General features: G+C 45.5%; 1 protein-coding gene across 1 annotated transcript in view; it reads right to left on the bottom strand.

Moving 5' to 3' along the window:
• Nucleotides 1–11835, bottom strand: part of slc23a3 (solute carrier family 23 member 3) — a 90714-nt gene extending 78879 nt beyond the window's left edge. Inside the window, exons 1-2 of the mRNA XM_072578335.1 lie at nt 11595–11835; nt 8552–8712 (exon numbers count right to left, since the gene is read on the bottom strand). Of these exons, the coding sequence (XP_072434436.1) occupies nt 8552–8712; nt 11595–11705 (272 nt within the window). The 5' untranslated portion in view covers nt 11706–11835. The remainder of the gene's footprint in view (nt 1–8551; nt 8713–11594) is intronic.
• Nucleotides 11836–12733: the final 898 nt, after the last annotated feature.

The raw sequence follows: 12733 nt of genomic DNA, 5'->3' as shown, positions 1-12733 counted from the left end.
CCAGAGTTCTCAAGGAGATAGCTGAGGAGATTATAGAGACATTGATGGTCAACTTTCAGGAATTACTTAAGGGTTTTGGAGGACTGGAAAATGACTAATGTAACATTCATATTTAATAAGGGAGGAAGACAGAAGATGGGAAACTATAGGCTCGTTAGATTGGTAAGATTTTAGAGTCCATTATTAAGGCTGAGTTTGTAGTGTACTTGGAAGTGCATGGTAAAATAGGGCTGAGTCAGCACGGCCTCGTCAAGGGGACATCACGCCTGACAAATCTGTTTGAATTCTTTGAGGAGGTATTGAGCAAGGTAGACAAAGGAGAGACAGTGGACGCGATCGACTTGGATTTCCAGAAGGCCTTTGACAAGGTGTCTCACAGGGGTTGTTAAACAGCCCATCGTATTAGGGGCAAGATACGGGCAGAGATAAAGGATTGTCTGACTGGCAGAAAACAGAAAGTGGGGCTAAAGGGGTCTTTTTCAGGCTGGCAGCCAGTGACAAGTGGAGTTCCACAGGAGTCAGTGTTGGGACCACAACATTAATGATCTGGACTGAGAGCATTGTTGCTAAGTTTGCAGATGACACAAAGATAAGTGGAGGGACAGGTAGTGCTGAGGAGGCAGGGAGACTGCAAAAGGACTTGGACTGGCTGGGAGAGTGTGCAAAGAAGTGGCAAAGGGAGTATAATGTGGATAATGTGAGGTCATGCACTTTGATAGGAAGAAAATGGAAGAAGGTGACATGGTGGTTCGCATTGCTGCCTCACAGTACCAGAGACCTGGGTTTGATTCTAGCCTTGGGCGACTGTCTGTGTGGAATTTACACGTTCTCCCCATGTCTGCGTGGGTTTCCTCCAGGTGTTCCAGTTTCCTCCGACAATCCAAAGATGTGCATGTTAGGTGAATTGGCCATGCTAAATTGCCCATAGTGATCAGGGATGTGTAGGTTAAGTGCATTAGTCAGGGGTAACATATAGAGTTATACGGTAGGGGGATGGGATACTCTTTGAAGGGTCGGTGTGGACTTGTTGGGCCAAAATGCTGGTTTCCACACTGTCGCGATTCTATGTATTGAGGCGTAACCTATTTTTGAAATGAGGAAAGATTTTGAAGATCTGAAGCACAAAGGAATTTGGAAGTCCTAGAACAGGATTCCCTTAAGGTTAACATGCAGGTTCAGTTGGTTCAGTTGGCTGTTAAGAAGGCAAATGGAATGTTACAGTCCATTTTGAGAGGGCTAGAATACGAGAGCAGAGATGTATTGCTGAGGCTATATAAGACTCTGGTCAGATCGCATTTGGAATATTGTGAGCAGTTTTGGGCCCTATACCTAAGGAAGGATGTGTTAGTGTTGGAGGGATGGCCGGAGGGGATTTACAAGAACGATCCCGGAGATGAAGGGCTCATATATGAGGAGTGGTTGAGGACTTTGGGTCTGTACTCAATGGAGATTAGAAAGATGAGGGGAGTTCTGATTGAAACTTACAGAACACTGACTAGACATGGAGAAAATATTTCCACTTAAAGAAGAGACTAGACGCCAAGGGCACAGCCTTGGAGTGAAGTAACAATCGTTTAGAACTGAGATGAGGAGGAATTTCCTCAGCCAGAGGGCAGTGAATCTATAGAACTCATTGCTACAGAAGATTGTGAAGGCCAAGTCATTGAGTGTATTTAAGACAGAGATAGACAGCTTCTTGCATGGTAAGGGGACCAAGGGTTACAGGGAGACATTGAGAAACATATCTGCCATTATCGAATAGCAGAGCAGACTTGATGGGCTGAATGGCCTAATTCTGCTCCTATATCTTATGGTCTTATGGTGTAGCTGCAGTTAGGAGAGAAACAGGAAGAGAGAAACACATGAAGAGTTGATGTGTATGGATTAGTCTTTTGTGATATATTATATTGTATAGATATTAACATAATTTTCTAGGATTTGGATTTTAAGCTGGTGGCATATGGGTTTGGTCTGTTTGTATAAGGGAATTTAGTAATTAACAAGATCACTCTTTTTCTAACAATGATTTTAAATCAGAATGTGTCAGAGAGCAGATGACTAAAGGCCTCCTGGACATTTTTGGAAGTTTGTTTATACTGTGGGGTTTATGACAGGAGTAAAGAAAAATAAGCAATTAGCTTAGCAGAAGCCAGGATGCACAAATTAGCTAAGGTTTTTTTTAAAAATTCAGTTCAGAAGAGACCTGACTAAAGTTGGGTACAAGGATAGTTACTCTTAGAAAAAGCAATCTGTTTTAGTAATTAGTTTCCTCAGTGTAAGCCTTCAGTTTGATAAAACATCCATACCAGGAATGTTTGGTTAGAGATCTGCACTGCTTATTCAAAGCTGAGAGAGTCTAATCTCTCAATTGCTTTTATCATAGCTCATAGGTCAGCTAAATCAAACCTGTAGACTGCACAGGAAAGGAAAGTTTCCCTGGATTATGATCAACTGTAAGGTATTCATGTGGGGAATAGAAACTGAAAAAACTACGGATGCTGTAAATCAGAAACAATAACAGAAATTGCTGGAAAAGCTCAGCAGGTCTGGAAGCAATCTGTGGAGACAAATCAGAGTTAACGTTCTGAGTCCAGTGATCCTTCCTCAGTACTGAGGGTGTGGGGAATAGATTGGATTTTACTGCATGTTTGAGATCTTTCAAACTATGTTATATGTAGATAGTGTAGTTTCTTTTATTTTGTTCTGATTTATTTTGCATTGTAAGCTTCCGTTTTATTGTTAAACCAAATCTGTGGCTTGAAGTGCTTAAGTTTCAGTGAAAGACTGTCACATTAAATAGAAAAAAGGCCAAAACATGGTCCATCATCCTGACGTGTCCAGTACTAACATCCATGGGATCATAACACTTTCAAAAATGTAACAGCAAGATTAGAATCTGCTATATCTTTCAACATAATGGATTGTAGTTTTTAGCTTATTATGTAATAAACTGTGTTGACTGCTGTGGGTTTGCCTTACTTTTGTCCAATGTACAGAGTCACTGCAGAAAGAGGCATTCGACCCATCGAGTATGAAACACGCCTCCTAAGAGCATCTCACCCCCTTTCTGTAAGCCTGCATTTCCCCATGGTTAATCCTGGGTTGAAAATGTGTTGCTGGAAAAGCGCAGCAGGTCAGGCAACATCCAAGGTGCAGGAGAATGAAGAAGCCATTCCTGAAGAAGGGCTCATGCCCGAAACGTCAATTCTCCTGTTCCTTGGATGCTGCCTGACCTGCTGTGCTTCTCCAGCAACACATTTTCAGCTCTGATCTCCAGCATCTGCAGTCCTCACTCTCTCCTACAAGTTTCCTTCCCTCTACTTTTAATTTCTAATAGCGTGCATGAATTTCCAATGAATGCATTGCATTTCTGTGGCACTTGCTAACCTTTTAATATCTTTATGCAGGATGGTAACAATAAACGTGACCTGTCACTTTGTTAAAATCGTGAGTAAATTGTCTGGCTGACTCTTTACAACCAGGACATAAACTGTCAAATGCACTAGATTGGTGATTCCATATTTTCAAACTTTAAATTCATTTGCTCCTGTTAAGGGAGATGGAAATGACAGGGAAAGTATTCCAATCTGCTCCCCCCCCACCCCCCCCCCCCCCCCCCCCATGGTGACAAGCAGGACTAATTGAATAACCCTTTCAAAGAGAGCACAAGTACGATGGGCTGAATGGCCTCGTTCAGCACTGAAACAGCTAGTGCGGTGTTTCACTGTCAACGCTTGACCTAAACATGAGCAGGAATTGGATCTCGGCACAGAACAGTCTGTGATAGCACTTGGCTGGTGAGGTACCCAGGAGGTGGAAATCAGTGTGATACATTAAAATCCAGAAACTGTCACGGTACAGCGAACATCAAAACGCAACCAGCAATAAATCCAAGGTGCATTTACATCATAACTTCGAACAGTGAACGTGTAAAAGCAGCCAACGTGTTGAACAAGGGCCCAAACTGGCACCAAAGAGAAACAGAGAGACTCTGCAGGAGGGGAAAGAGTGTCAGTGCTTCCATTCAGAGTCCGTTCTAACCCGAAATACTGATTTACGCTTTCAGACACGGATGAGAAGCCAAAGTCCCTTTGTGTGCAAGCCAAACAGGTAGTGTAAATGCAGCCCCTGCTGTTTCCAGTGCAGACATGGAGCTTCAGTCAATTGGCTAAGAGAGCGGTCAGTTACAATCAGCAATTTTTTAACTGCATCATCAAAAAAAAAGCTCCACAACACTAAACAACTGCTGTTTGGGAATCATCTTGGGATGTTCTGATGCCATATCTAATTGACATCCATCAGTCCCTTTCTGAACTTGCTGCAGACAAACCTCTTTGAATGTGTTTTCTTTGGGTCTTTCTTTCCTTGGTGTGCTATTGCCCAATAGGATATTCTGATCTCACCCTCGCTGTGTCATACAATCACAGAATTGTCATACTCCAGAAGGAGGCCATTCAGCCCATTGTACTTGCACCAATTCTATTCCCACTGCCAATCTCTGTGGTGCAATTGATCAGCGCGTTCAGCTGTTGACAGAAAGGTTGGTGGTTTGAGACCATCCAGAAACAGAGCAATTGCTGTTCTCACGGTGGGGGGGGGCAGGCAGCACGGTGGCTCAGTGGTTAGCACTGCTGCCTCACAGCACCAGGGACCCAGATTCGATTTCAGTCTCAGTTGCACATTCTCCCCTTGTCTGGGTGGGTTTCCTCTGGGTGCTCTGGTTTTCTCCCACAATCTAAAGAGGTGCAGGTTAGGGTGAATTGGCCACGCTAAATCGCCCATAGTGTTCAGGGACGTGTAGGTGCATTAGCCATGAGCTGAAAATATGTTGCTGGAAAAGCGCAGCAGGTCAGGCAGCATCCAAGGAGCAGGAGAATCGACGTTTCGGGCATGAGCCTTAGCCATGAGGTAAATATAGGGTAGGGTAGGGGAATGGGTCTGGGTGGATTACTCTTTGGAGGGCCGGTGTGGACTTGTTGGGCCGAAGGACCTGTTTCCACACTGTAGGGATTCTTTGAATCTGCCCCCCTTTCATAGTATTAGAATCACACAGTGCGGAAATGGACCCTTCGGTCCAATTAGTCCGTGCCACCCATAATCCCAAACTAAACTAGTCCTACCTGTCTGCGCTTGGCCCACATGCCTCAAACATTTCTTATTCATGTACTTACCCAAACGTCTTTTAAATGTTGTAACTGTGCCCGCATCCACCACTTCCTCTGGAAGTTCATTCCAAACATGAACCACTCTCTTTGTAAAAATGTTGTCCCCATGTCTTTTTGAAATCTTTCTCCTCTGACCTTAAAAATATGCCCCCAGTCTTGAAATTCCCCCACCCTTGGGAAAAGACATTCACCTTATCTACACCCCTCATGATTTTATAAACCTATATAAGGCCACCCTCAACCTCCGACGCTCCAGTGAAAAAAGCCCCGGCTTACCCACCCTCTTCTTATAACTCAAACCCTTCACTCCCAGCAATATCCTTGTAGATCTCTTATGACTCCTCTCCAGCTTGATAATATCCTTCCTATAATGAGGGGACCAGAACTGGACACAGTACTCCAGAAAAGGCCTCACCAATATCCTGTACATGCTCAACATGACATCCCAACTTCTATACACAAAAGTCTGAGCAATGAAGTGAAGTGTGCTAAACACCATCTGAACCACCCTGTCTACCTGTGATGCAAATTTCAAAGAATTATGTACATGATTATAGGATAGATGTTGTGAAACTTGAAAGGGTTCAGAAAAGATTTACAAGGATGCTGCCAGGGTTGAAGGGTTTGAGCTATAGGGAGAGGCTGAATAGGCTGGGAGTATTTTCCCTGGACCATTGGAGGCTGAGGGGTGACCTTATAGAGATTAATAAAATCACGAGGGGCATGGATAGTCTAAATAGATAAGGTCTTTTCCCTGGGGTGGGTGAGTCCAGAACTAGAGGGCAAAGGTTTAAGGTGTGAGGGGAGAGATTTGCAAGGGACCTAAAGGGCAACCTTTTCACACAGAGGGTGGTACATTTGTGGAATGAGCTGCCAGTGGAAGTGGTGGAGGCTGGTACAATTACAACATTTAAAAGACGAATAGGAAGGGTTTAGAGGGATATTGGCCAGGTGCGGGATATTGGCCAGGTGCTGGCAAATGGGACTAGATTAATTTAGGATATCTGGTCAGTATGGACGAGTTAGGGCCTGTTTCTGTGCTGAAAACATCTCTGACTCTAACCCCTAGGTCCCTCTGTTCTACAACACTACCCAATGCCCCTCTCTTAATTGTATAAGTTCTGCCTTTGTTTGTTTGACCAAAATGCAACACCCTGCATTTATTCCTCTGAGGCTTTGCACCAGTTTTGGAATTTCCAGTTTGCAGGTTCCAGATGCCTCCTCTTTCCCATGGACGTGCAATCCCTCTACACACCCATCCCCCATCAGGATGGTCTCAAAGTTCTCTGCTTCTTCCTGGAGCAAAGGCCTGAACCGACCCCACCCCCCACCACCCTCCTCCCTTTGGCCGAGCTTGTCCTCAGCCTCAACAACTTCTCCTTTAACTCCTCTCATTTTCCTCAGCTCAGACGGGTGGCCATGGTTACCCACATGGGCCCCAGTGATGCCTGTCCCTTTGTGGGGAACATGGAACAATCCTTGTTCCACTCCTATTCCGGCCACCATCCACAACTCTTACTCCAGTATAACAATGATATCATTGGTGTTGCCTTCCTATCTCGTCTGGAATCGGAAAATTTTATTAATTTTGCTTCCAAATTCCACCTTACCCTCATTTTCACCTGGTCTATCTCTGACTCTTCCCTTCCTTGACATCTCTGTTCTCATTTCTGGGGTTAGAGTGGCTACTAATATCCAATGTAAACCCACCGACTCCCACAGCTACCTGAACTACACACCCTCGCATCCTGCTTTCTGTAAAGACTCTATTCCATTCTCTCAGTTCCTTCATCTCTGTTGCATTTATTCCAATGAGGCCAAGTTCAACAAGGGAGTCTCCGAAGTGTCCGTCTTCTTCCTCAACTGAGGATTTCCCAGCACCGTTGTTGACAGGGCCCTCAGTATAGACCAACCCATCTCCCACACTTCAGCTTTCACCGCCTCACTTCCTTCCTACAAAAGCAATACGGTTCCCTTTGACCTTACCTCTCATCCCACCAGCATCCACATCCAGAGGATCATCAGCCACCATTTCCGCCACCTCCAGTGAGATACCACCACCAGACACAAATTTCCCTCCCCTCTCTTGCCTGCCTTGCGCAGGGACCGTTCAGTCTCGGACACCCTGGTCCACTTCTCCATCACTGCCAGCACACCAACATCCCCTCCCCCCACCCCCACAGCCCCTTGGCACCTTCCTCTGCAACAGCTGATGGTGTAAGACCTGCCCATTTGCCTCCCCCATCCTCAGTATCCAAGGGCCCAAACACACCTTCCAGGGGCAGCAGCGCTTTACCTGCACTTCACTCAATCTAGTCTACAGCATTCGCTGCTTATAATGTGGATCCTGTGGCTTGGGGAAATGAAACATAGACTTGGTGACCATTTCACAGAACACTTGCATTCTGTTCGCAACAGAGACCGTGAGCTTGCAGTTGCCTGTCACTTTAACACCCCACCCTGTTCCCTGGCCAACATCCCAGTCTCAGGTTTGTTGCAGTGCTCCAGCAAAGCTCAGTGCAAGCTTGAAGAACAGCACCTCATTTTCCGCTTGGGGACCCTGCAGCCCTCAGGACTCAATATCAAGTTGAATAATTTTAGGGCTTGAACTCTCCCATGTCCTCGCCCCCAACCCCACACACCAGGACTTGTTATCACATAGTTTGCCGTTACACACTACCTATTGTTAGCCACTAACAATCTCATTAACAGCTATTCACCCTCCCAGCCAAATCGTTGCCCACTCCTTTGTCTGTCCAACTGCTCTTCTCTCTCTTTGGGTTCTACCCCCACCTATCGTAGATTCCTTACCCCCTCCCCATATCCTATCTTCTGCATATAAACCAACATTGTCCTAGCTACCATCAGTGCTGAGGAAGGATCACTCGACCCAAAACGTTAACTCTGATTTCTATCAACAGATGCTACCAGATCTGCTGAGCTTTTCCAGCAACTTCTGTTTCAGTCTCTGTTTATTCTTACTCTTTGTTGGCTGTCTGACAACCAGTTCTCTATCCATCATAGAATCCCTCCAGTGCGGAAAGAGACTGCAACAACTGTATGAAGATTATCCAACCCAGGCCCATTCCCCTACCCTATCTCTTCATTTCCCATGGCTAATCTACCCAGTCTGCACATCTGAGAGGAAACTCAATCAGACATGGGGAGAACATGCAAACTCTACACAGGCAGTCACCCGAGGTTAGAATCAAAACCAAATCCCTTGGGCTATGAGGCAGCAGTGCTAACCACTGAGCCACTATGCTGCTCCATGTCAGTAGACTACTACCCCAGTTTCATATGTATTAATTTTACATGCTAATCTCTAATGTGGGACTTCATTGTGCTCCTAAATGGAAGCAATGAGCATTTGAAAACTCAATTACCTGCTGCCCAGCGTGGTTTGCAGCAAAGTGGAGATGCCAGAGGCAAAGAGGCTGGTGGCCATGAATTGGTAGCCATGTTGGCGAGCAGTCTGGTCCGATGGGAGGGCATCGATGAGGAGGCAGTGGACAGTCTGCAAGAGGGCCGTCTGCACCAACACATGCTGGGGAAAGAAAAAGAAAAGGTAGTTATTAAGACAAAATAGCCAACACCTCATAGCAGCTTCTAATGCAGGAAAACCCATCAAGGCAGTTTTAGCCATGTACTTGAAAAAAGGTTGACTCACAGCTGTGCACCATTAGGGTAGGTCATAGAGTCACACAACAGTCACAACACAGAGCCTCCATGCGTGGAGATGCCGTTCTCTCCAATGAGCCTAATGATCCAAGCCTCGCAACAAGAGGCAATGGTCTAGTGGTATTTTTGCTGGACTGTTATTACAGAGACCCAGATGCTGGCTCAGTGGTTAGCACTGCTGCCTTACAGCATCAGGGACGCTGGTTTGATTCCAGCTTTGGGTGACTGTCTGTGTGGAACTTGCACATTCTCCCGTGTCTGCGTAGGTTTCCTCCCACAATCCAAATATGAGCAGGCCAGGTGAATTGGCCATGCTAAATTGCTCATAGTGTTCAGGGATGTGTAGGTTAGGGGTAAATGTAGAGTAATAGGTGGAGGAGAATGGGATACTCTTCAGAGGGTCAGTGTTGACTTGTTGGGCCAAATGGCCTGTTTCTATGCTGTAAGGATTCTAATTCTAATTTTTAAAAATATTCTAATGTTCTGGGGACCTGGGTTCAAAACCTGCCAAAGTAGATGGTATAATTTAAATTCAATAAGTATCTGGAATTAAGAATTGAATAATGCCCACGAACCCATTGTCAGAAAAACCCATCTGATTCACTAATATCCTTTCAGGAAAGAAATCTGCTGTCTTTTCCTGGTCTGGCCGACCATGTGACTCCAGACCCATAATAATGTGGTTAACTCTTAACTGCCCTCTAGGCAATTACGGACAGACAATAAATGTTGCCTAGCCAGAAACACCCTCATCCCATTAATGAATAAAGAGGCAAAGCTGGAAACAATGGGGATAAGAGGGGGAAAGCTCTCTGCTGTTTGGTGTCAGACCTAGCAGAAAGGCTAATCATTTCAGCTGTGGGAGTTACTCAGGATACTGTCCTGGGTCCAAATATCTCAGCTTTATCACTGATTCGCAGTGGCAGCAGTGTGTACCATCGAAACTCAATCTAAACTGTGCACGCTGCTGCTGTAAGGACGCACAGGTGGCGATCAATGCTGGTGCGTCTCTCACTGCCTTGACCTTCCAATTCTGGATGTCGCTGCCACACATGGACCTCAGAAACCCATGCAGTGTGAAAGAAAATTAGAGGGAACTCTGACACAAAATACTGCAGCAACTCACTAGGGCTCCTCAGACAGCATCTTCCAAACCCATGATCACTACCATCTAGAAGGACAAGGGCAGCAGGTACATAGGAACACCAGCCCCTGTAAGTTCCCGTCCAAGCCACTCACCATCCAGACTTGAATGAATGATTTATTGTCACTTGTACTCTACAATGAATGACAAGCTTAAATACAGTGAAAGGCTTCAACTTGGAAAATATCACCGTTCCTTCAGTGTCACTGGGTCAAAATCCTGGAAATCCCTCTCTAAGGGCATTGTGGGTCAACCCACACCAGGTTGACTGCCACTGCTAAAGATGTCAACTGACTTGGAAATATATCGCCATTCATTCAGGGTCACTGGGACAAAATCCTGGAAATCCCTCACGAACAGAACTGGGCTGGGTGGTATTCCTACGTTCAATCGTTCATACAAGTAACTCACCACCACCTTCTCAAGGGCAATTAATGCTGACCTAATTAACAATGCCCACGTGGTATGAATGACTTTGAGCTTACAATCAGCCCTGCCGTGATCGTATTGAACAGCAAAATAGGCTCAAAGGGCTGAATGGCCTTCTCCAGTTCCTGATCTGTATGTTCCACAGCCAGTGAGGCGATTTAAGTGGACACTCACTCTTAGGATATGGGTAACCTGACTGTTATTTGGGTGCACAGAATTTTCCCACAACCTAAGCTCCAGGCCTGACGACTGCTGACCTTGAAGATCATGAAGCTAATTTCTCCTAAACATTCATAAAATCTTTTCAGCTGCGCAGGAGTGATCCCAGGAATGTCATGTGTGCAACTCTACCCAAGCATTAAGTCTAATGTCATTCAGTAATCGCAGGGTGAATTATTACAAGCCTGGTAAGCAAACAAAACATTAGAGCAACACAAACACCATGAAGACAATGAAAGAAGTAACCACAGCCTTACAGTCAACTGCAATGACTTGTATTTGCATAGCGCCTATGCAAAAACATCCAAGACACAATACAGCAGTATTACTCATCAAAGTCATGTGCCAATTTGTGGAGTAGGGCAGGTGACCAAACTCTGCATGCATTGAGCAATAAGCAGTTTAAGAAAGGTCCTAAAGTTACACCCCATCTACTAACATAAGCAATCACACTCCACCAGTGACAATCAGTTGCAGCAGTGTGTAAAATCTGCAAAATGAACTGCAGAAATTCACAAGGCTTCTTAAACACCTTCCAAACCTCCAGCTGCCCCCAATCCAATAGGCCAAGGGCAGCAGACCACTGGGGAAACAACCACCGCCCTGCAAGTTTCCCTCACAGTCACGACTGGAAACTATATCGCTGTTCCTTCACTGCTGTTGGATCAAAGTCTTGGAATGTCCCCCCTAACAGTGCTACAATTGTCCCTACACATCCCAACTGCTGATGAAAGCAGTTCATCACCACCTCCTCAGGGACGACTATGGATGGGGCAGCACATGCAGGTCCAGCAAGTGACGCTTGGATGGACAGAAAGGGCGGATGAGAGAGGGAGAGTGGCATCAAGGTTTTGGGGGAGGAATTTGCAACGTTTAGCCCTAGACTTAATAACGAATGATGGAGTGATGGGAATCAGAGGTGTACACGTGCCATTTCTGGGTTCACACTTCCCTACCTGCACTGCAAACAAAATGCTGAGGATCCAGGGAGGTTGCCGCTGGAAGGGAAATCTTGCGACCTCAGCCTCCTTCTTTGGGCCTTGTTCTGTGCTTCGATAGTCTTCCATGTGTCCAGGCTAAACATTGGTCCACCTCCTGACTTCTCAGTGGGACCCTGACATCGCTCGTTCAACGGTCATGGGCTTATCGCTGGCTCCTGTTCTACACTGGGCTGAGCACGAGAGGTGCAGAAAGAATGACACAGAGAGAGAGAGAGAGAGACAGAAATGAGAGACAGGTCTCCAGAGTAGCCTAATGAAGTCTGTTTGACCTTTGGCTGTTCGGTGTTAGGATCAGTCAGGAACAAATTTAATATTAACCCAGGTGATCCGACTGGATAACCTCTGCTTATTTTAATGGTCATTAGAGGCATCCCTACTTTGCACTTTTTATCTGCTTAACTATATCAGAATTACAACCAAATAGAGGGCATTGTCCATGACTGTGCCTTCTGTTGTCAAACTATCTTCCTTATCAGAGCTTCCAAAGTTATCTGCAATTTGGGGATTGGACAGCATTTAACTGTAAACTGATTATAGACTTTGGCCACTGCTTCGGACCTCTCAACTACACAGTGATTTCCACTTACATTGTCCTGTTGACATGGTAGAAAGGTATCCAGAGCAATTTTGAAATCAAGACGGCTGAGGAAGTATTATAAAGGGCAGAGAAATTTTTGTCCAATTAGGCATGTTTTAAGGAACATCTTAAAGCGGAGGAGGGAGGGAGGCCAAGAGGAAGCTGGAGTTTGGGATTGACGCCATTGAAAACATGGCCACCAATGGTGAAGAGATGTAAGTCAAAGATGGCTGGAAGCTAGATATCGCTAAAATGTAGGATTTGGAGAAGATTATTGGGGGTAGAGAGAGGCGCGGGAGCAGAGACTGAGGAGGTGAGGCCAGGGAGAGGCTTGAAATAAAAAAAATACAGAGCCATTGGCTGTAACAAAGGTAAGGCTGATGGGTTTTGAACAAAGTGGAATATGAGATCTGGGAGAGCTGAAAAACAAGAAGAGCAATTAGGAAACTGAAACTGGAGCTGGGTGAGATCAGAGTGACTTTCCTGCCACTTTCCACTGACTGGGTGGGGCCATATA

Source organism: Chiloscyllium punctatum, chromosome 10, assembly GCF_047496795.1.
Source record: "Chiloscyllium punctatum isolate Juve2018m chromosome 10, sChiPun1.3, whole genome shotgun sequence".
Taxonomy (NCBI): domain Eukaryota; kingdom Metazoa; phylum Chordata; class Chondrichthyes; order Orectolobiformes; family Hemiscylliidae; genus Chiloscyllium; species Chiloscyllium punctatum.
This window is presented reverse-complemented; position numbering and strand designations above follow the sequence as displayed.